The sequence below is a fragment of the Sitophilus oryzae genome, unplaced genomic scaffold (genome assembly GCF_002938485.1).
Source record: "Sitophilus oryzae breed Bouriz unplaced genomic scaffold, Soryzae_2.0 scaffold_2006_pilon_pilon, whole genome shotgun sequence".
In the NCBI taxonomy this organism is placed as follows: Eukaryota; Metazoa; Arthropoda; class Insecta; order Coleoptera; family Curculionidae; genus Sitophilus; species Sitophilus oryzae.
Window position 1 is genome coordinate 1,140,399 of NW_022146732.1, and position 24,597 is coordinate 1,164,995.

At 32.1% G+C, this 24,597-nt stretch overlaps 2 protein-coding genes across 2 annotated transcripts in view; one reads left to right on the top strand and one right to left on the bottom strand.

Annotated features, from left to right (window-relative positions):
- LOC115883870 (ATP-dependent helicase brm-like) overlaps positions 1 to 24,597 on the top strand; it is a 220,412-nt gene that overhangs the window by 56,929 nt on the left and 138,886 nt on the right. The gene's annotated exons all lie outside the window — the stretch shown is intronic.
- LOC115883875 (inositol monophosphatase 2-like) lies at positions 247 to 19,328 on the bottom strand. Its single transcript, XM_030902290.1, has 6 exons — positions 19,199 to 19,328; positions 8,900 to 9,030; positions 5,167 to 5,429; positions 4,241 to 4,349; positions 2,186 to 2,337; positions 247 to 465 (listed from the first exon to the last, which is right to left on the bottom strand). Exons 1-6 carry the CDS (start codon positions 19,256 to 19,258, stop codon positions 326 to 328), a joined length of 855 nt encoding a protein of 284 aa, XP_030758150.1. The 5' UTR covers positions 19,259 to 19,328; the 3' UTR covers positions 247 to 325.

Below are 24,597 nucleotides of genomic sequence, written 5' to 3' on the forward strand. Positions count from 1 at the left end.
TTTTGTTTATTATTCATTATTTATAGTTGTTTACAGTAATTTTGTTGAATTATACGAAGATTCTCATTGATTATTGGTTTAAAATAAATATAACAGTGTCTCAAAGCAGTGTCTTCCAATGAAAATACGAGTTACTAACTCTAAATTCTAAAAATCAGTTGTTTATTGATCAAAGTGATAAAATAGCTTTCGAAAAGTGAATCAGGGAACACGGGGTTTCTTAAATATTTTAGAAAAAGACAAAAGGAGTTTTGAAGTTTTTCTTGTATTTTATACATTGTGTCAAATTTATTTATTTAATATTGTAACAATAGCAAATAACGATCTAAGGACTAAAGGGCTTATTTAGTTTGGAAAATGTAAGTTGTTCTTCATCAGCTATCCTTTCTATTTTTAGATATTCATCCGATAGTTCTTTGGTTGCCGTCGCCAAAAAGTTGGGATCCATTAAATCGAAATCTTTTCCTAAAATTAAAACAATAATTACAATAATTATTCAGCCTGTAATAAAAAACGTAATTTTATTTAAATGCAACACAAATAAAATAATAAAAGCCAATGCCGATACAGTGACTTACGGTTATCTCTATGATAGTAATTTATTTATTGATTTCCCAAAACCCAACCCTCGACCCAACCCAATTTATATTTATTGATTTCCTAAACCCAAAAAAAGTTTTTTATTTTTCGATCGTAGCGTATTGTCAAGGTCAAGGTGTATGTAGCGCTAAAATGTATTACTGGTTGCCTACACAACAGCAACGTGTCAAGAAAAATGGCGCATCCGCCAGAAAGCAAAAGACATTTTTAGGCGCCATCACTTAGTCAAGTCGACAAGTAAGCGAATCAGACAATGGAATTGTCCAGTATGAAGTAGAACTCTCTCCGAGAATTCTAGAAGTTTCGAGAAGCAGTCAATAGAGTATATAAGCCGGCGTAACCGGCAGTTGGTACAGTTTTGAAGTTCGAATATACCGCGCTTTAAATTATTACGAATCGGACAATTTGGTGAAGGAATTAAAAAGTTAGTTATTGTGTGTATAAAGTGAGATAATAAATTCGTTAAGTATTTTATCGTGAGTTTAAATTAGTGGACCCACGGAGTCCGTAACAGTATTGATATTTTTAATTATTTGATACTTTTACATTTTACCAGATGACCAACTTATTATATTGGACGTCATTCAGTCTCTTGTTTCTAATTTTTTAGTCAGAATATTCTTTTTCGTCCTGGGTGTCTCTTAAGCTTGATTTTCATGCATCCGTTGTCCGACGATACGATGATGCGATATTAATTTTATTGGTTGAATTTAAAGACTTCGATTGGTTAGAAAATTACGCAGTTTTTAAATTTATTGCATTTTCATGCCTCCGTTCATCGGATATACGATTTGCTTGTGATTGGTTTCATTTTATATTTCCATTTCCATAACGATTTCGCTTTTTTGCTTATAGCCTAAGCGCTAGTAGCAACGTTGCGTTCACTACTGCGCATCATGTCTGTATTCAACATCTGTTCGCTACTGCGCATTACAAATTTGCCCTGTATTTCAGGAACTAAGAAGGCTAGGATAAACCTATGTGTAGCATATTTAGTTTGATAAAAAAGTAGCAAAGTAATGTGAAAATCGCATCATTGTGTCTCTACTCATAAACGAAAAATCCCATAAAGCACACAAAAATGCAATACCCTGTACCGATGTGATGCACAGTAGTGAACCACAGTAGTCTACCGGCATCGGCAGCCACACGGCCCGCACTTTGGTCAGGAGATCATCGCGAAAGATATATCAAAGAACCGGCTTTCTTAAAATTCTCGGTTTCCTGACGTTGCTAGCTCTTGTCTATTTTTATAAAGGTTAGATTAAATTTCTCAAAAAAGTGTCAAAACGTCCGTTATCGTACGATCTTTCTTCGTTGACGGACCGGAATAAAAAATTTACGGAATCCATTAGAAAAGTAGCGCGAAAACGCTAAGACCAATCAGAGCGCCGGCGCCGTCGCGTCGGACCATCGTATAAGCGGATAACGGGTGCATGAAAATCAAGCTTTACTCGCGATCTGACCCTTAACGATTGATCATGACACATGATATTTACTACTACGCATCGCATTACAGCTGCTTACAATGTGCTATAACACTGTTATATCTCGAATATTGAAAGAAATAACCATTATAGTTTACCTGAAGAATCTATAACATATCCTCCAGCTTCTCTGACAATTAAAGTTCCTGCAGCAGCATCCCACGGATACAAGCCGTCACATTGATAAGCATCTGTTCTTGCACAAGCTACATAACAAAGCCCTAGAACTCCACAGCCCATGGATCTAACTCTAAAATGATTAACACAATATAATCTAATTTTTGTGAAATTATTACGAAGTTCTGGCAATCGATTAAAGGTCATTTTTAAGAGAAGTCATAGATAAAGGAAATCAATTTAGATTTGAATGCCTGTCAAAATTTTGGGTCGCAAAATTGTTCTGGATCGCGACCGCTGTACGCGATCTGGCGCTGCTATAGCGGTTGCTAAGAACAACCGCAAACAAAAACAGAAATAATTTTCTCTCGTCCATATCTCTTGTCAAAGTTAGAATCATTGCCTGGAAACTTACATATATCACCTTATATGGTGAAATTTTGATAAAATAATTTAGTACTCACTAAAATCACGGTATGTCGCTAGTGGTAGGAAAAATGTTTTTTAGAGGTTACTAGTTTATTTGGTTGCCTGTGATATGCATATACAGGGTGTTTCCTAATTAATCTAAAAAATAAAAAATCGTTAGAAATCGGCTTAAGGCGGGCTTTTAATAAGTATATTTATTTTTTTTCTCGGCAACCGTTTGATGAACAAGAAAAACTCAAAAGATCAATTTTGTTGAAAAGGGATGGCTAGTCAAGAAAAAAATATATTTTCTTTAAAAAAGCAGTAGCGTACCATTTATTTTAAGCAAAATATCGTTTTTTTTTTTAATTTTTAACACCTTGTAGATCAGAAAGGAAGTACTTTAGACCCAATGGTTATATAAAATTGTTTTAAGAACACATGAGGAATCACACCACAATTTTTTAAACTTGACAATGATTGTTGATAAATCAAAAAATACCTTTTCTGTAAAAAAAGCCCGATTTTCGCAGGAAAAATTTTGATTTTTATTGAATTTGGGCCTGCGTCTGCAAATACCGGTATGTTTTTTAATATTCTATCTATCTAAATTTTAAATATCATAGTCAGAAATAGTTTTATTATTTATTAACTGTAAAAATGGTATACTTATAAGTTTTATCAAATATTGTGATTTACTTTCTACCTTGTAGTCAAAATTTATATTTAATAAACTGTAAAATATATATATATATATTCTTATGTTTTATTAAAGTTACTCTGATATACTACTATATCAGTGTAACTTTAAAACTAAATCCTTTGAAATCAAATATAAACATAAAAAATATTTACAGCAGAAAAGGCGAAAGCGCTGGGTTAAACGTAGTCTCTACTAAGAACACGGAGGGGCGCTTTGACCCAGAATTTTACTATTAAGTTTCATATCTATTTTAATAGAGGATTATTTCCTTATATCTATGGTTAGAATCTTCAAAAAATCTTTCAAAATCTAAACCGCTCTCATTGAAAAAATTTCGAAAAGTGTTTAAAGCGTCTGTTTTCAAAGTAATTATTGCTATCTTGTTAGTTCAAAGTTTAATTTAAGTTTTATTTACTCAAACCCGTGATAATTATGAAAAAGTGGCACTAAAAACTTAAAAAGCTGTGCTGTGAACTGTGAACTGCAAAAACCATCGTGGATCGTGGCATAACGTCGGTTTCCAATGTTTCATAGGTATTTCATAAATGTCCTTATATAAAATAAAGTTTCTTGTATGCAACACACTGTATTTTATTTACGAAATTAAAAGAAAATAATAATACATTTGAATAAATAATATTTGGCGATATAATTCCGGAAAAAGCTGAACCGCTCCGAAATTATCAAAAGCTTTGGGTCGCGACCGTTGTAAGAACAGCACCAAATAGTATTTACATTGTTCGTATGGGCACTTTCCAATCTAAACTTATTTCATTTATCTAATGAGAGAAGTTTGATAATTTGTCATTTCCCGTTGTAAACTCAAAATTTAATAAAAAATGGCACCTACAATTAAAAGTAAAGTATTTTAATAAACAATAGGTACTTGGAAAACTAAATTTTTCGCATTTATTTTTATACTCACCCTTGAATGATTTTTATTAAATGTTTAAATCGAAACATATACATATTATAATAATAATCATTTCTCCTGGCTATAGTGATCTCGTAATTCAGTACAGATTTTCTTATATCTACAACACAGAAGTAAATAACTAGTAATGGTATGTATAAATAAAAAATACAATGAAAATATAATGTGATCAAATGAATTTCTAACAGTCTTTCATATTCGATTAATTGAAGCTATTGTCCAATATTTACGATTTGCATTATAGAAAATGGTCAAGTTTTTATTATAGTCTAATTACAGCTAATTAATTACATAGTTGAATGTTCAGCTGAAAGTTGTTTGGTTTGGAAAAAAATCATTTATCATATCTTCGAATTCGTTACAGCAAACATAATTTAAGTTGATACTACTAAAATAATAAATAAAAAGCCGATTTCACAGCAGGTGCCTAATTTATACCTGATAATTTTTAATATTTCACTTCTCTTCACTTCAATTTTACCAGCACACCTTGTTTTTTTTAGAACCTCTTTTAGTGCGAAATGTAAAATATAGCTTAACAGCCGTAAAAAACTCATCACAACTTTATTAGAATATTTTGAACGGTAAAGCGGTAGTAATGGCCGTTTATGTCCCTTAAGTGCTGTAAGAAGGTGAGTTTTGTTGATGTAAATAATAACTGTTTATATATTTATAATTAATTTATTTTTGTTTCCTAAATTATTTTGATTAAAAGAATATATGAAAAAGTAGGCAACGCTGTGCCGGTCAAGCTTAATCACGTGACTAAAAGTTTATTTTCTATGAACTATATTTATGATCGACGCAAGTTTTTAAGATTTCGTGAATACCTTACTAAAATAAAATTACTCTTTCAGCTTGGGTGAGTTATACATTGATCTGATCATGCGGTAGTTTTTTTTTTCATAAACACTGACCTTTGCAACCACTGGTGCGTATTCTCTTTCCATTCAAGTACGCTCCTTCACCTTTAATAGCGGTAAACAGTTCATCCATGAACGGGTTATAAACAATCCCTAGTAGTTGTTCTTTGTCTATCGTAAGACCCACAGAAATGCAAGATATCGGCATGTTTCTGACGAAGTTGGCTGTACCGTCGATGGGATCTATAATCCATGTTGGTGCGTCTGTTAATATTGGCTTTTCTTTGGACTTGTCTGTTTCTTCTTCGCCAATAAATCTACATTTATAAATAACAATATAATAGTTATTTATGGTACTAGTGTGTTATGTTACATATACTCGTAAGTCATGCTGGGAAATGTTTAGCCCTCGAGGCTGTAGGCCGAGAGGGCTAATTTTCTCAAGTGACTTATATGTTATAACACGCGATTGCCATACTAAATTTTATCCAACAGCAGAACTGTTTCATGTCCAATCTCTAAAGTAATATTTGATTTAAAAGGATAATAATATTTGATTTAAAAGGAATAATTGATTTAAAAGGATCTACCAGTTATACTTTCATTGTTGCGAATTAATAAATTATCAGGATGCGTTTGTGTTATACTATACTATATGTTTTTTGTAAATAATAAATAGTACTGACATTAGGACGTCATTTAGATAAATCGCGATTTTTTAACGATAAAATAGTGAATTATCAACAAGCAAGTCAGATTTTAAAGAAAAATGATTCAGGAAGATCTTCCGCAAGCAATTATTAACCAGGCAGAGGCGGCTACAGCACAAATACTGCCAGAAAAGTCTCGTGGCGTATATGATAGGGAATTCAAGGCGTTTGACAAACTAGCGTGTTATAAATTCAAAAACTCACGCGTGTGTTGTTTATTTTATATGCTTGTTGTTATTGTTTATTTTATATGCATGTATACATGTGAGTATGTGAGTAATGTCTGTATAAGTAAGGACTGTTGGATAAAGTAATTTAAAATAGAAAACATGAACAGTATCCGGAAAATTGGCCGAAAGAAAATTGACCGAAAGCAAATCACCAACGACATTTGCTCTAATGGAAAGTTGCCCGAAAAGAAAATTTGCTTTTTAAAGGACATTTTACCGAACAAGAAAGTTGACCGCAAAATGCAATATTGTCAGGCCATTGTCATTACCATTTGTAGGGTTCCGTACCCAAAGAGCAAAAACGGGAATCCTATTACTAAGACTTCCCTGTCCGTCCGCCCGCCCGTCTGTCACAAAGGTCTATCACACAGACAGTTGAAATTTTCACAGATAATGTATCTATGTTGCCGCTATAACAACAAATACTAAAAACAGAATTAAATAAATGTTTATAAATAAAAAAGTACTTTCACTAAACATTATCTTTAAGTAAGAATTTTACATAGAATCTTTCAAGTCCTCGGTGGCCGCGTGGTTAAAGCGTTAGGATTTTACGCTGCTATGACGTTGGAGCCGTAGTAAGGCAGGTTCGAATCCTAGTCAAGGCGACTTTTTTTTAATTTTTTATATTTTTATATATTTATTTTTACTTTTTACATATTTATTATTGATTAATACAATTTTTATTAATGTGTTTCTTCATTTTTTTTAAATTAATTATACGCGCATTCAAAATTTCAACTAAATCGGAAAAAAATGTTTATAATAATATAGTATCTAATGTTGTATAGATAATGAATGGCACGGAACACTTCATGCGCGAGTCCGACTCGCACTTGACCAAATTTTTTAATGTGTTGTTGGTGCGGTTTAGTTTTTATTGGACCGTGTACCTGGTCCCTGTATTCGGGGACATTTAGGGGAATTTTTAGTTCATTCAAAAGAATCAATTGTTTTTGAGTAATTCTCCTTAGGTCAATTGTTTTCTTGAATAACAAATAGAGGATAGTCATTGGCAAATTTTTAACGGTTTGTTTGGGATATTATTAGTAGTGGGAACTATCGAATGAATACTATCGAACATTCGATAGTTGCAATTCATTCGAATAATTCGATAGCTAGTAAAAAAACATTCGTTGAAAACTATTCGAATAAAAATTATCGAATAGATGCGTCATCTGCCTTGAAATATTGTATTCTAGTAATTCGGCAGCAAAAACCATTCATTTATAAAATTCATTCATCTATGAAATTCATTTATTCGTCAGGATCGATTATAATAAAATATTAACTGGATTTTAATTGTCGCCCGGCGACGTAGGTTTCTTTCCGAGAAACCCGACAGCGGTCGGTGGCAATGCTAGAAAGAAGCCGGCATCTTTGATTTTTTGCGGAGTCATATAAAGATAAGGACACATTATTTTTTTTATTGAGGTGCTAGTATTTACACAGAAAATACATTATGAAGGGCGCTGTTGCCATATATTGGTATTAGTTGATATTAGCAAAGAATATTATTGTTTGGCTTTAGTTAGTTAGGGATAGTATGTCTATATATTTTGCATTTCTTTTATTAATATTCTGTTGTTAGGTTAGGTTAGATAATAAAATATTTTGGATGTAGGAAAATGATTTTTAATGTTTTTAAACAAAGACTGGTTTAATAAAAATAATAATAACAGTAATAATTTGTTATACCTATTAACAACAAAATTTAAAATAATTTAATATAAACATTTTTTTACGTAGTAGCAATATATAAACAACAAATTAGATGTCAAAATTATTTATATTAGATCATATTTAAAATAATATAGTCTTTAAATTTTTTGGCATCGTTGGTTTATTAAATAATAATAATTACAGAGCTAATTTGTTATATTAACAACAAACTTTAAAATCATGAAATATAAACATTTATTAATTTTCTAAGCATGCAGTGTAATGGAAGGAAAATATAAATGAAAAATTAGAAATCAAAATTATTTATATTAGGTACTTTATATTATTATTTAAAAATAATATTTACTTTTACTGGCATTTACTTTAAAAAATAAATGAAATATTTCTTCGCAAAAAACTACATGTAAGAGAATTAGCATAAACAAAATATGTACAAACATCGTTAACTTTTTTTTTTAAATTGGCACGTGTAAAACTTCAAGTTCATCTCATTTCTCTTAAAAATTGCTACTTCTCAAAATTTCCCATTAAAAAATAGACCATATATACCATATAAAATAAAATAATTGAAAGATCGGGCTACGGAAAATCACACAAATTTTCGGAAAAATTTTGACACCTGCACACGCACACAATCGTCAATTAAAAAAACTACTATTTTAGTATTTTAAATATTTTAATAACCTAATATTTTTTATTAATAAACGCAAAAATAGCACAGTATTTATAAGGTGAAGTTATAAAAATTTGAAGAACTAATAATGCACTGACGCACACAAAAATCAAACGAATACTAAATTTAATTTTTCATTTATCAAAAGCATTCGATAGTCGTGGCTCAACGATAACCATTTAGTCGCACGGCGAGGTTGTCACATATGCTTTAGTATACAAATGAATGAATGATTTTATTCGAATAAAACCATTCGATAGTTGAAATCATTCATTCAGTAACCATTCGATAGTCTAATTCATTCGATAGTTCCCATCGCTAGATATTATATTACGTATACAGGGTTAGATTTTTACAAATTGTAACTTTTAGGTTCGTTGAACGACTATTAGAGCTACAATTTAAAAATATTTCTACGAGATACAGAGTGTCCCAAATAAATAAAAAATGTTATGCCTACCTACTTTTTAACGATATATTAATAATCTTACTTGTGGGTTGGATATTTCTCCTTAATTTTATCTATTAGGATTTCTTCGATTTTTCTGTCGTATATAGTAACTAAGTCCCATACTTGAGAGTCTTTAAATTCCACTTCAATATCTTCAACTTTGGATAGTGCCTAGGAAGTTAAAGTTAGGTTAGGTTAGGTTGTGAATAAGCAATAATTGTAACATGCGTATTGTTTTATTTTATAGACTTTGACCTTTCAAAATGTCTTTATTATTTCAAATAGTTGAAGTTGATGGGCAATTTGAAAAATCAATCAAAGGATAAAAAACGCTGCTAAGACTATCAAAATGTTGATCTGATAACAATTTGACGTTTATACTATTACGTCAAAAGCAACTTTTTTCCAAAGCCTACCATGACTTCACTGAATCATCGTTTCTTGTTCACTGTTTTTTTTTAATAATTTATATTTATATAATTTTTTCATTTAATACCTGTATTATTAGATATTAATACATCTGGTATTATAGTATTCTAGTATATGGCCGATTTTAAAATAAACTAACTGTTTCTATCTTATTTTTTTATTAGAATGGGCATAATAAAGAGGTCTACTGATACCGTTTTGTGAAAATAAGGTAATTAAGGGCTTACTTTTTGGTATTTATTATAATTTTGCTATAATATCTTCGGTTTGAAAGAAGATATCAAGATGCGGTTTTCGCTGACTTTTTAAGCTTTTACTACTCTTTACTATTAGCTAAAATTACATATACTATCGTATTTAATTTTGTTGAAAAAACGCGCTATATTCGTTTAATTGTATGAAAGCGCCCTCTAGCCTCTACGTTCAAAACCTTATTATTATTATTAGTTTTATGGTATAATATAGAGTAAAAAACGCTCTTTTCAACGGGCCCTGGTTTATTGGATTCTGATCATCCAGTCCGGAGTTATTAACATTTAAATAAAGATAGATCTAACTTTCCCCCACCACTTTATTTTACCAGATAGGGGAAAATGGTTCTAACAAAAAAAAATCCAAAATTTACTGAAGATTATGAAGCTATTATTTATAGTACCCATTATGTAGGCAAAATTCTGTAAAAATTCTATTTTCTTATTTTCCATAGCATTTGCGCCCTCTAGCGGCCGTTTTACAAACTTGAAAATAATTTCCAGGAATTTCTCATAGCCCCTTTAGTTATAAATATTTTTTTCCGTAGGCCCTACGGCTAATACTTTCCTAGATACAGCCGAGAGCTATTCTTAGTGGAACACCCTGTACAACCAACTGGTGTTAAAAACGGAACATATTAAAGAATAAATTGCTTGAAAGCGAACACCGCAATACAAATAATTTGCAGAATTTTATTATAAAAACCTCATACCCAAGAAAAAAAATATATGATTTTGCCTTCTACGTGAAAAACTCTATGGAACTCAGTTTACACCTTTTCGAGAAGTGATTTCGAGAAGATAACCGCCGAGATACGAAGAGGATCAGAAATACGACATTTTTAAAATCGCCCAATAGCATCTTTAGTTTTTTTTTTAAATAGTGCAGTGATGTGAAAACCGCATGTTTGTATAGTCTGTCCAACGAGAAGATCCTTGACAGTGATAGATATGTCTGTCATTTTAATTTCAAAGTAGTTTATTTTATTTTACAAAGAAATAAGTTGGTACAACTGGAACGCATAGCAGAAAATATTTAAAATTTGATTGACAAGATGACAAGTGATTACTTCAAAATATTGTGAAAAAAACTGTATAAAACTGAAAAAATGTAATCGAGTTATTTTATTTAATAAAAACGGTGTGTGTTAATACAAAACAAACAAGAACAAGACACTACATACCAAAAAATATAAAAAGAAATATTACTTACTTTCAAGCTTTATGAAACTACCCGCATTTATGATTATATTTATCAATATAACTTATGTACAAATACAAATTTGTAATATTCCACAGGAATAAATAAAACAACATAGGTAAATAAAACAAACTATTTTATTAATAATAACACCTACCAAATTTTATACCTTAAAGGTTGATTAATTAATTTTAATCTTAATTTTTTTAAACCAGTACCTTTTGACATTGTTTTTCTGCAGTACTAAAATCCATTATTTACCTATCGTGTGATGTCCATATTTTGCAGCTACTCCAGTTTCTAGTATGTGTTTAGTTTGATCCTTCTACCATATACGAGATGCACTTATCTACGACGAAATGGTATACAAACTTTATCGATGGCAACTTCATTGGTGTAAAAGACTTTCTGCCTGGGCAGCGAGTATTAACCATAAACTGTGCTCTGGGTCTACAGTTGATTTTCACTCGATTTTTCCTCCACTTGACTTCAAAAGACACAAAACACACGTAATAATACGAATCAAAATGCATTATCTTCCAAAACGCAGGGTATTTAACAAAAGTTGACACAAAATTATAACCTATAATTTGGCAAGACTTTGACAAGCGTCAAAAATGACAAAATCTAAAGGCGAGTTCATACGCATCGGCGTCCGTTTGTCGTTCATCGTTCCGTCAAACCAATAAAATTGAAATACGATCTGTCATTTTTTAAATAAACCAATAAAACTGGTTAAAAACAACAAGACACGACGTATGACGGATTTATATTTAAACCCATCCATAGATAACTTAAAAATTATTAGAAACTTTTTTTAGTAAAATAAATAGATTGGTATGGGACGTCATCTGCTTTTTTTCTGTCATCGTCTGTCGAAATCTTACCTGAGAAAAAAAACAGAGTATATCTCTACTCATAAATGAGAAACCCTATACAGGGTTGTTCACCACATACGAGACGGAGTATTGTAGCTAAATGCTAAAATGATTTTTACAAATTGTAAGTTTTGGGTTCGTTGAAGGACTATTAGAGCTACAATTTAAAAATATTTTTACAAGATACAGAGTGTCCCAAATAAATAAAAAATATCAAAGTTGTATTTTTTTAAATGGAACACCCTGTATATTATTACATCTTTAGTTTCCACGATTAAAATAAAGGTAAATTTGATTAAGGTTTATTACACTTAAACCTTACCGTTTTTGAAATATTTTCAATTTTGTGAAATTGCAGTAAAAATTTTAAGGCTTCATTTCTCCAAGGGTATGAGAGTTTTTAATACTAAATATTTACTGAAGTCTATTTATTGATCAGTTATTGTGTTGAAATAATAAAAATAATACCACCTCATACAGAGTGTCTAAAAATTTATTTTAAATTATTTCTAGATTTAAACGGCAATAACTTGTTTAATTTAAATGGAACGCCCTGTATATTTTAGGAAAATCAGATGCATAATTTAATTGTCTATCAAATTGTATTATACCACTTTTTACCTATCCCTTCAAGTTTTCGTAGAAAATGCATTTTCTTATAATTTAGACCTCATTTATCAATATACCCATGGAATATTGACATTTTAAATTGTTTTTAAAGCAGCAAATGTACAAAATGTACAGGCTAGTAATATTATCGTTTTTAGCAAAATTATAATATTACTAGCCCATTTGTATGCAGAAAGAAAACTATTTAAATTTTTATAAAAGAGTATACCATTAATTAAATATACCACCATTATTTCCGCTCAAATACGAATTAATTACATACTTATGTTCGTTAATAAATTATTATTCTAAATAAATGTGGATTTGAATCAGAAATCAATATAGTAATAAGTTATGAAAATGACTATATCTGTTGTTATAAATAAGCATTGGTCAAAAAATGAAATATCATTTTTAAGGTGTTACTTTTTACCACACTGTCTAATAGAGATACAAAATTCAGTTTTTTAGTATTTGGAGCAATTATTATTAATCAACGCAAACAGTCAATTAATGTAGTTTGAATACTGGAATCATATTAATTGGTCCTCTTTAACAAATATTTAAACAGTTTTTTTTATTTATTTTTTTAATGAAATAACAAACTATATCGACAATATTAGTATCTGTATTCTTTAAAAATTTGGTACGTCTTTAAAAATAATCTAAAATGTCAGTATTCCATGGGTATATTGATAAATGAGTTTTAAATTACAAGAAAATGCATTTTCTACGGAAACTTGAAGAGCTAGGTAAAAAATGGTATAATACAATTTGATAGACAATTAAATTGTGCGTCTGAGTCTCATAAAATATATAGGGTGTTCCATTTAAATTAAACAAGTTATTGCCGTTTAAAGCTATTAATTATTTAAAATAAAATTTTAGACACTCTGTATAAGGTAGTATAATTTTTATTATTACAACACAATAACTGATCAATAAATAAACTACAGTAAATATTTAGTATTAAAAACTTTTATACCCTTGGAGAAATGAAGCCTTAAAATTTTGACTGCAATTTCACAAAATTGAAAATATTTCCAAAACGGTAAAATGAAAGTGCGGTAAACCTTAATCAAATTTACCTTTATTTTAATCGTAGAAACTAAAAATGTAATAATATACAGGGTGTTCCATTTAAAAAAATACAACTTTGATATTTTTTATTTATTTGGGACACTCTGTATCTTGTAAAAATATTTTCAAATTATAGCTCTAATAATCCTCCAACAAACCCAAAACTTACAATTTGTAAAAATCTAATCATTTAGCTACAATACTCCGTGTCGTATGTGGTGAACAACCCTGTATAGTATATTTATATTAGACCTAAAATAGCCGAATAGAAGAAAACATTTACAAAGTTTTGATATGTTGAGATTAAACGCACCAAAAGGAGACTTTTCAAAATCAAAATAGTTCTTAACTTTAAAGTTTGAGCTTCACCCCCAATACGCCCTTCGATGGTTTTTCGCTTTTTTCTCAGAATCCGTTGGTCCCACAGAAAATGTTATATTTACCGAAAAGATTCCTTATAAAATTTGCTACAAAAAAGATTCTATTCATTATTTATATTTATCCAATGCATTTCGAGCAATAACCGTTTGAAAAATAGAGTACAAAATATACAGGTCGCCATTCAAATTATAGTCTCCCAAGGTATTTTAACGTGCTAAATATACACGCAACAGATATACTACTGTATAATATAAACAAAAACATTGCCTATTCCACTAAACTAACATTCACACTTTCATCTACATATTATCATCGTCTATAGTTTCTAGAATGTGCTCATTCGAACAACTTAGCCCTCGACAGGTTCCGCACATGGTTGTACATTTCATACCGGCTTTAATGCAACTGGATCTTTTGACACAATCTTGTTTGCAGTTGCACATTATTAATGACATAATTGAAGCAGGGGTGAGCGATTCTGTTGTATATAAAGGTGACAGGGTGTTGTTGATTTTCTTCCAGCCCTACTGGTCCGGTTTTATAGGTTGTTCTTACCATATTTGTACTTGAAGATATGTTCTCCGGGAATATTACCTAGCTGCAGCAGATGTGGGAAGCAATTTTGATAAAAGTACCGTGCTGTTTGCTTGACCAACTATCTTATTGAATCAAGCGTATCTTTGCTCACCAAGGCTCCCTTCAGTGATTGAAGTTTGTACAGTTTCAGTATAAACGTCTCTCCAGCTTTTTCAATTTCTTCAGATGTTGACTTTGCGTTGTTAAAAATATCTTTTTCTTTATTAAATATTTGTACGTGTTGTTGTTTTCCTTTTCCAAAAAATCCTGATGTTGTGTCACGCCCGCTAATAGCGTGAATAAATAAAATTGATTTTTTTAAATTACGTATAATACTGAATGATTGCAAATCTCCCGAACTATACATTCGTTGTTTCACATTACCTATGGCTTCTTTCAGAAAAAGAATGTCTTTTTCATCGGGGAAAAGTACTGCTAATAAAACAACAAGATCGACATCTTGTCCAACGACTAGAACTTGTTCGTTTTTCTCAGATATTTTGATGGCAGTACGAATAATTTGAACATCAGCAAACAAGATTGCGTAAAAAGATGCAGTTGCATTAAAGCCGACATGAAATGTACAACTATGTGCGGAACCTGTCGTGGGCAAAGTTGTTCGAATACTTAGCACATTCTAGAAACTATAGACGATGACAATATGTAGATGAAAGTATGAATGTCAGTTTAGTGGAATAGACTAATTAGTGGATATTTTTGTTTAGATTATACAGTATTATATCTGTTGCGTGTACATTTAGCACGTTAAAATACCTTGGGAGTCTATAATTTGAAAGGCGACCTGTATTTTTTTTGTACTCCATTTTTCAAACGGTTATTACTCGAAATGCATTGGATAAATATAAATAATGAATAGAACCTTTTTTGTAGCAAATTTTATAAGGAATATTTTTGACAAGAATAAAATTATTCTGTGCGACTAATGGTTTTCGAGAAAAACGAGAAAAGCCACCGCAGTGCGTATTGGGGGTTGTTTTTTGGGGGTGAAGCTCACACTTTACAGTTAGGAACTCTTTTGATTTTAATAAGTCTCCTTTTAGTAGGGTAGAGTGGGGCACGTTCGGACATGGGGTACCTCCGGACATTTAAATTTACCGCTTTCCAAAACTAAATACGTTTTCGCATTTTAACAGGTGGTAATAGTGGTTCTTTCATGTTGCGAGCTAAAATTTTGTGCCGGTACCTAAAGAAATTTTAAAGTTATTACCGAAATAAATATATAGTGACCTCAAGTAAGTATTATGTATATTAACTTGTAAGGTTTTACACGATTGAGTGTTGTAATTTCATTGTTTTAAAGGAATATGCCTAGAAAGTATGATAGTTTTATATCACATAACCTATCTTTCAAGAATCCACAAGCGCGTAATTTGAATATTTTTTCGGTTGTTTGAATTTTCTACATGTGGGGCACATCCGGACAGTACAAAGTGGGGCATATTCGGACTGTCCGAGGGTGCCCCACATATACAGGCTACTAAACATTAATATACCCATTTGTACTCAAATTATTGTTACGTTTTTCGTCGGTTCCGTGTGGATAGAAAGTCACAATTTATTTAAACACTATTTATTTAACACTAATTAACAAAAACAATAACGATAAAAGACTTATAGAACTATTTACAAACGATTTATAACTAAGAATTTATTTTGAATTTTAGCGCGTCAACTGCACTGGTATATTTATAACTGCCCTCTCTAGGCCACTGCCGCCGGCTTTTATACCGACAGGTAAAAGAAATCTAGAATAGTCCAAAGATCGTTAGGCTCATAGAGAAGGTTTTCGAATGTTCTCGTATGTACGAGTCCATTCTAGTGGGTCTCGATTCTTCTCGAACGAATGAATCATTGCGGTGTCTGTGCGATGTTAAGGTCATCCGAGGGCGGGCCATATTGTGAGGTTAGGTCGAGTCCACACCGGCTCGCAACATTATAAATGATATACTTATTATTTTAAGGATGGTTAGAAACTATGTTAGGAAGCGAAACGAACCCGTGGTTTCCGAAGCAAAAATTCGAACAGCGGTTCTAGATGTACTACAAAATAAAATTTCCATACGTATCGCTAGCACTAAACATGGGGTGAAAAAATCAACGCTTCAAGACAGAGTTAAAAAAGCCAGGACTGCCAGGGGATGAGGATTCGTTGCCAAGTATTGGCTTATCAAAATATGCGACGAGGCAAGTATTTTCTGTACCTGAAGAAAATGAGCTAGAATCATATCTTAAGCAAACATCACAAATTTTATATGGTTTGACATATCAGGCAACTCGCAAATTAGCTTATGAATATGCAGTTAAATTAGGAAAACATTTTCCTCAACAATGGAAAACAAACGAAATAGCTGGTGTCGAATGGATGCGCTCATTTATGAAGCGGCATCCAAGGCTATCATTAAGGAAGCCCGAAAACACCAGTGTGGCACGTGCGTCAGCATTTAACAAATATAATGTTGAAGACTTTTTTAAGAATTACTCTGATGTGCAAACTAAATACGGGTTTCTTCCTAATCGTATTTGGAATACGGATGAGACTGGTATATCCACAGTAATTCAGGCTCCCAAAGTAGTTGCAGAAACTGGTAAAAGAGTTGTAGGACAATGTGTTTCTGGAGAAAGGGGCACATTAGTTACATTTTGCGGCATTATATCTGCTACAGGTAACACAATTCCCCCAATGTATATATATCCTCGGGCTCGAATAAAAAACCATTTTTTGAATGGTTCTACTCCTGGTGCCATAGGGAACGGCTCAGAGTCTGAGTGGATGACTGCTCAGTTATTTGTAAGATTATTAGAACATATCAGCAACCATACTCAGAGCAGTCCAACGAATCCCATACTTTTGTTAATGGACAATCATGAGACTCATGTGTCAGCGGAGGCTATTAATTATTCCAGGGATCATAGTATTGTACTGTTGTCATTCCCGCCACACTGTACACATAAGATGCAGCCTCTTGACAAAGCAGTGTATGGACCATTTAAGCAAAAATGCAAAGTCTCTTTTAATGATCATATCCTGAACAACCCAGGAGCACCGATAACGATTTATGACATCGCTAAGCTGACGTCAGGACCCTATCTTCAAAGTTTTACACCAAAAAACATTACAAGCGGATTTTCAAGCACCGGTTTGTGGCCCATTAATAGGCTTATTTTCTCTGACAGTGACTTCTTTGGAGCCTACGCCACAGACCGGCCTCAACCTGAAAGTACCGGAGATCTTACGTCACAGCCGAACGACCATCTTAATCAACCATCTACATCTTTCAATCATTCGATTAACAGTTTCAATATTCCGTCCACCTCTTCTGATCATCCGCCTTCCGCTTCTGATCATCTTACATCTTTAAATGATGTGTCCGTTCATTGTGTAACCAAAGAAGTTAAAACAACAGCCATGATTCGTTCAGTAATTGATGAAATCATCGATGAAGTAACAAAACCACCTGTTAATATTATTTCTGTGCATCCTATTGTTAAGCCATCAGATGTTAAACCGTTGCCAAAAGCACCGCCACGAAAAACTAACAGGAAATCTCGTATAGGAAAATCTAGAACTTACACAAGCACCCCAGAGAAAATTCGAGTTGAAGAATTAGAAGACGTTAGAAGGCAAAAATTAGACAAGAGTGAAACCAAAAAAAAGTTAGTGATTCAAACAAGCGCAACAAAATTGAAAAAAAAAATCCCTAAAAACCAAACCAAATGTTCAAGAGAAGCAAACTAAAAAGACTTTAAGAAAAGTAACGAAAAGAGCTAACGAAAGTGCCACATCTTCAGATTCTGAATCAGAATATTTTAAAGCAATGAAAAAGAAAAACAGATTCCTCGAGTCTCCATCTGACTCGGATACTGGCATGAAATCTGACTGCGATGAATTCACTAAACTTCTAGGTAAAAATGTTTGCTTTATTTTTCTAACGGTTCAGTATCTTTCATAAAGAAATATTTTGTTTTTTCTAGATGACGAGACAATTTCATGTGACGACTTTGTTCTTGTAAGATTCCCCACAAAAAAAACAGTTGTGTATTATGTCGGACAAGTAATAGAGCTTGCAGAATACGGCGAGTTTGTTATAAAATATTTGAGGCACTCGCAGAACCGTTTCCATTTTCCTTTTGTGGATGATATTTCAAATGTCGCAAGATGTGACATAGAGGCAAAACTGCCCAAACCAACTACAGTTGCTGGGAATGCTCGCTTGGCTAGTTTTTTAAAATTTAACGTTAATTTTAGTTCTTTTAATTTAAAATAATACACTATTTAACAGAAACTTATTCATTTATGTTATTATTATTGTTTTTTCTTGTTATTAATATTAGGAATTTAATTTTGTAGGTTTAAGTGCTAAATTTCCTATGTGTTTACATGTTTATTTTTGAAGTTCCTTTAGGTTATAAGTTTTTATGTTACTAAATAATGATAAACCACTAAAATTTCAAAGAAAAAAGTGTTTGTGAAGTATATGTCCGGATGTACCCCATGGGTGTCCAAAACTGCCCCACCATGGGACACCTTTGGACATATGCAACACATTTGTAATTTTATTTTTTTCAAAAAACGATGCAGGTTTTATTGGCATCTGCTAAATTATTGGTTTTAAAACATATCAACCAAGCTATTGCCATCTCTAAAACATTTAATTTGGCGAAAAAAAAAATAAAAGTAAAATATCACCTTATCCAAAACCGTCCGAACCTGCCCCCCTCTACCCTATGTATAACCTCAACATATCAAAACTTTATAATTTTTTTTATATCAACGTTATCAATATCAACGTACTAATACATCACACGAAAATGGCACATCCTGTACTCATTTATTGGGCTTTTTGAGAAAATTTTAAAATAGAAATCTATGGACCGGAAGAATTACTTTTGTAATTATTGTTTTCACTGCTTACCTTGCCAGCATCCACAATAAGTGGTAAAACGTAATCGTAATATTCGTGTACTTTATCCATTTTGTCAGGACACTATTACCGCCTTATCTTTACATAAAATTTCACAAAAATGAGAATGAAGAAAAGTCATACATATATTAAACAATGTTAGATAAACAATTGTTTAAATATTGTCATTGTGTCTTGTTACCGTCTTAGCTTTTTAGTAATCTCGTTTGCATTGTATCAAATTTATCATTTTTATTTATGTTACTACTGTAAAAATTTGTATACTTTTTTAATAATGAAGTACAACATGATCGAAAAAAAACGGCGTCGGCGATGGCTATGAAATGAAGATCGCTGTAAAGTTGTATGTAAAATTATATGGGGAATGTCAGCGATGTTCATTTCAAAGCCAACTGGACGCCGGTTTTTTTTCGTTCATATAAATCAAATAAGATTAAATATGCAGTAAAACATTTACTTATACAGGGTGGTGCACCTCATTCGCCTCGGTTGATTATACGAAAACGAAAACATGTAGAAACAATTTCTTTTATGGGTATATGTAGAGAGGCAATGTGCATAATTTAAAATTATTTTCAAATGTACAGGGTGTGTCAGAACTAAGATCCATACCATAGTTGTATTTTTGCTAATGGAACACCCGGTATTTTATTTCATTTTTGGATTCTTGGCATAAAATAAAACATTTATTATAAGGGTTTAGTATGTTTAAATGCTTTGGTTTTTGAGATATTTAAATATATTTAAATATGCATACTATAATTTTGTTGTACAGTTTGTACAGTTTGCTTTTATTTAATTTTACGAAGTTTAATAAGTAACAAAGTTTAATAAGTAAGTATTTATTATTTTATCAAGAAAAATAAAGAAGTAGTTCTTTGATTTATATTACGATGACTTGTAGAGATATTGGATTTTCTATAAAAGAGCCAATTAAGGCAAATTCATTTTCTCCAAATCCAACGACAGGTTTCTGCCTAATAGATTTTTCATATACCACATTATCAGCTCTATGAAATATAAAAAGTAGTTTTTCAAAGGAATGCTTGTCAAGAAAATTCCTGTTTGGATATATTTGAGCATAAACCCTTCAGGCCAACCCCCAAGCAATTGTCCTCACAAAATATAATCACTAATAACATATCCATTTCTTCCGCCAGCAGATAGTGCTTCATTTATCTTGATGAAATAATAAATACTTACTTATTAACCTTATTGTGGGTAAATTAAATAAAAATAACCTGTTATAAATTTAAATAAAGTCCATAAACTAATGTCGATTTTGAAAATAGCTACTAAGTGTCACTAGAAAATGGCCATGGCGACACCAGCCATCTTGAGTACAATTTTATTGAAAAATCGCTTTTTAGTTAAAATCTGAGCCAGATAAGTATAGGAAATAATAAATATAGTTTGAGAGAGCATTCAAATCTGCCTCGACTTATGTAAAAAAAATACATAGTGTTGCATTTGAAATAACGAAGTTTTTATGTAAAATAAATATTTAAAATAGACCAGCAATTTTTGATACCCCTGTATACATTTAAGGAAGCAATCAAATTTTTTAGTAAAGTTTATTGCTCTGGCTTAAAAGTTAGCACAAGAATTAATTCTGAACAGTAATGTACAAGGTGTTGACAAACTTATTTATTATAGCATGCATATTTAAATATCTTTAAATATCTCAAAAACCAAAGCTTTTAAACATACTAAACCCTTATAATAAATACCTTATTTTATGTCCAAATAAGAAATAAAATACCGGGTGTTCCATAAGAAAAAATATAACTTTGGTATGAATCTTAGTTCTGGCACACCCTGTACATTTCAAAATAATTTTAAATTATGCGCATTGCCATCCCACATATACCCATAAAATGTTTTGTTTCTACATATTTCCGTTTTCGTATAATCAACCGAGGCGAATGAGGTGCGCTACCCTGTATAGTTCCTGTAATATTGTCTGTGCTTGATTTCGGAAAATTATAAATATTAGTTTTTTTGTAAAAAAATATCTAAAAAAATTAACGGCCTCCTTCGAGTGATAAATAATTGAACTTGCTTTTCTACCGTATGATCGAAAAGATGGGGTTCAGTTGGTTTAGAAATGACGCGATCGATAGCATTCCTAATATAATTTTACATATAAATTGACGCGGTTATATATAGTTCACTTCAAAGCCATCGCTGACGCCGTTTTTTCTTACCCTATTGTATAAAACATTTATCAAAGCTATTAAAATACGGAAATTTTAATCATTTGGTATGTTTAGAAGATTTTAAATTAAACTCTTTCTTTATTGGATTATCAGATAATGTTAAATAGACCGAGGTCATGATTTGAATGCATATGTAATCATGTCTAAGCTATTCTTTCTATTGTTCTTATAAATATAGTGTATGTGTGTTGACGTGAAATAAGAATCATATCATTTAATTTACATTTCATCTAAACATGTACTACACTCAAAGGCACAAAAAAACGGGTTCCTTAAATTTTTGATGTACACACAACCAAACTTATATGGAATCACCTATTATTTTCCATAATTTTTGAGATGTATGAAAATTTTCTGTTTGTGAATAAAACTCAGTCTTTACCAATGACTTTTAATGAAAAATAATCCATATAGCAATAAAAAAAAATCAGTTCCCAAAATAAACAAAATGGTAATTTTGTGGTTTCTGAAACAAAATTAAGATTTAAATTTTTAATGGCCAAAAAGCTTAAACAAAAAGAAAATTGATAATTTTAATATTCTTTGTTACCACCTCTAGCCCTTATGCAAGCTTCTATCCGCGCTGGCATGCTTCTTGTTAAATTATCCACGTTATCATGGGGTATGTTTTCCCATTATGCTAATGCTGCATCAATAAGCTTGCGAGATTTCCTGGATTGTTTCGACGAGCTCTAACCCTTCTTTTGAGCGAGTCCCACAAGTGTTCGATAGGGTTTAGATCTGGTAAATAGGCAAGCCAGTCCAAAACCATAACACCTTCCGTTTCAAGACGTTCTCTAGTCACTCTGCTTGTATGGGGAGGTGCACTATCGCGCATGAAGTTAAAATTATCCCCAATTGCAGCTCTCCAAAGACTAACGATAGGTTCTAGCACCAAATGAACATATTTCCGACCCGTTGAAATTTGTTGAAGTGGTAACAATGGAGTTTTTGCTCTGAGTATAATACCTCCCCAGAACATTACAGTTCCTCCTTTATATCTTGGTACAGATTTGGCAGCCTGAAATCTCGCTCGCCTTCCTGGAGCTCTAATAACCCGAATTCGATGGTTATCTGATCTTAGGCCAATTCTGCTCTCATCCGAAAAAAGAACATTTTGCCAATTCTCAGTTGTGCAGTTTTGATGTTGAAGGCATCAATTTAGCCGGTCAATTTTATTTTGCCGAGATAACTGTGGGATCCGTAACTCTCGCCTACTGTAAAACCCTCGTGCACAAAGACTTTTTCTTATGGTTTCAACTGAAATGTTCACACTTGTAGCTGCCAGAAGTTGTCTTTGTAGCTCTGGATGAGAAACATTGGGATTTATTCTAGCAATTTAGCACACGAGGCGATCTTGTTGTTCAGTTGTGACTCTTTGACGAATTTGTATGGGCCTATCCTTGTGTGTTCCTAATTCCAAGTATCTTGCATATGTTTTCGATACAACACCCTGGGTAACGCCTACTATCTCTGCTGCGTCTCTCTGGAGCGTTCCTTGTTCGGTGAGAGCGATCATTCTTCCCCTCTGTACATCTGTCAGTCCAACATAAGGCATTTTTTAATTTTTTTGTATTGAATGAAAATTACCGGACAATCGTGATTTTTACTACTGAACATAAAATTCAAAAGAAAATAAATCGCAGCAGTCGTTTATTCTTTATTATCATGTTTATTTACAACAAAAAGCCTTATCTTAAAGTTGTATACCAATTTTTATCCTTGCAAGAAATTTAGTCAGAAATAAAGAGTGATTCCATATAAGTTTGGTTGTGTATATTTTAAAGCTTCATATATTTTGTTCTGGCGAACCGATTTTAATGATTTTTAAAGCAATATGTAGCTAAATTATTTGAAATTTTAGTATCTCTTTCTAAAAAATGAAAGTTCCCATCTGTCAAATATACGAAGGAAAACAAAATGTTGATATTGTGGTGAAAGTTCGAAACTCCTTATGGAATATGTTAAGACAGAAAGGAATTTAAAAATTTTATTTTATCATCTAGGTACATTATTTCTTGATAGTTTGTCTTTTGGTTCATCTCAATAGCTTTATTTTCGTTGGAGATATTTGCTTTTAAAGAAGACACTAACATTTTTTTATAATTTTTACATTAAAACCATGCCTTTGCTTTTGATCCTAGTCAACAGATCTAGTTGTGTTCTCGAAGCAGGCCTTCTTGATCAATCTTCTTACAGTCCGTTCACTTACATGTATGTTGCTTAGGTGCAATTCATTATTAATTTGAAAAGCTGGCAAACGGCGTTTTCTTAGCGGTAAACTTACAATAAGTCGATCGTCTCGATTCTAAGTTCTCACACGAAGGTTTCTGGACGTCTAGCATATTGTTACGGATTCCGTGGGTCCACTATTTAAACTCACGATAAAATACTTAACGAATTTATTTGTTTCACTCTGTACACACAACTTATACTATTTACAACACAACTTATGCAACTACTATTACTCTAACGGTATTTCGCGGTATTTTCAAACTTTAGACTTCAAACTTTAAACTTTAAACTTGTCCAACTGTCAAAGCGCGGGCCTTATATACCCCCTGGCGGTTGTTTCTAGATTTTTCTAAAGAATTCTATAATTTTCTTTACTTTCTGGCGAATGCGCCAGGTTCCTCAATGCACATTGCGATTTTTTAGCAGTATGCAGTTATGCAACCAGTAATACACCTTGACATTGCCCCCTTCTCAAATTTGATCGTCCCGATCAAGGTTTCCTGTCTGGTATCTCTTCAATCGATCCAGATGAACTACTTTCATCTTACTTCTAGGGCTGCGATGAATCCGGTACACAACATCATTTATCCTCTTGATGACTGTATAAGGACCTTCCCATGCTGGAGTTAACTTTGGGGACCTTCCTTTCTTGCGCTGTGGGTTATACAACCATACCCTATCGTCCTGTTGAAATCCCGTAGAATTAGCTCTGAGGTCGTAATGAGCTTTCATCCGGTCACTGGCTAGCGCAATCTTACTTCTAACGGCCTTATGAATGTCCAATAATCTTTCCTTCCTAGCGATTCTTTCGAACGACAGTCCAACGCTATCCTGTTCCATTTCTTCCCCAGATCGAGTACTTGGTCTTTGTCTAGCTGCGCAAATCTTACAACGTTGACACCATTTCTTAACATCTTCGCAATAATCCACCCAGTA

Excerpts from the sequence above, each read along its gene's own strand:
- LOC115883875 (XM_030902290.1), bottom strand. The coding sequence starts at position 19,258 with ATGGATAAAGTACACGAATATTACGATTACGTTTTACCACTTATTGTG. Across the intron at positions 5,430-8,899 it reads GAGAAATATCCAACCCACAA|ATTTATTGGCGAAGAAGAAA; the intron begins GTAAGATTATTA and ends TTATAAATGTAG. Across the intron at positions 2,338-4,240 it reads TTAATAAAAATCATTCAAGG|AGTTAGATCCATGGGCTGTG; the intron begins GTGAGTATAAAA and ends TAATCATTTTAG.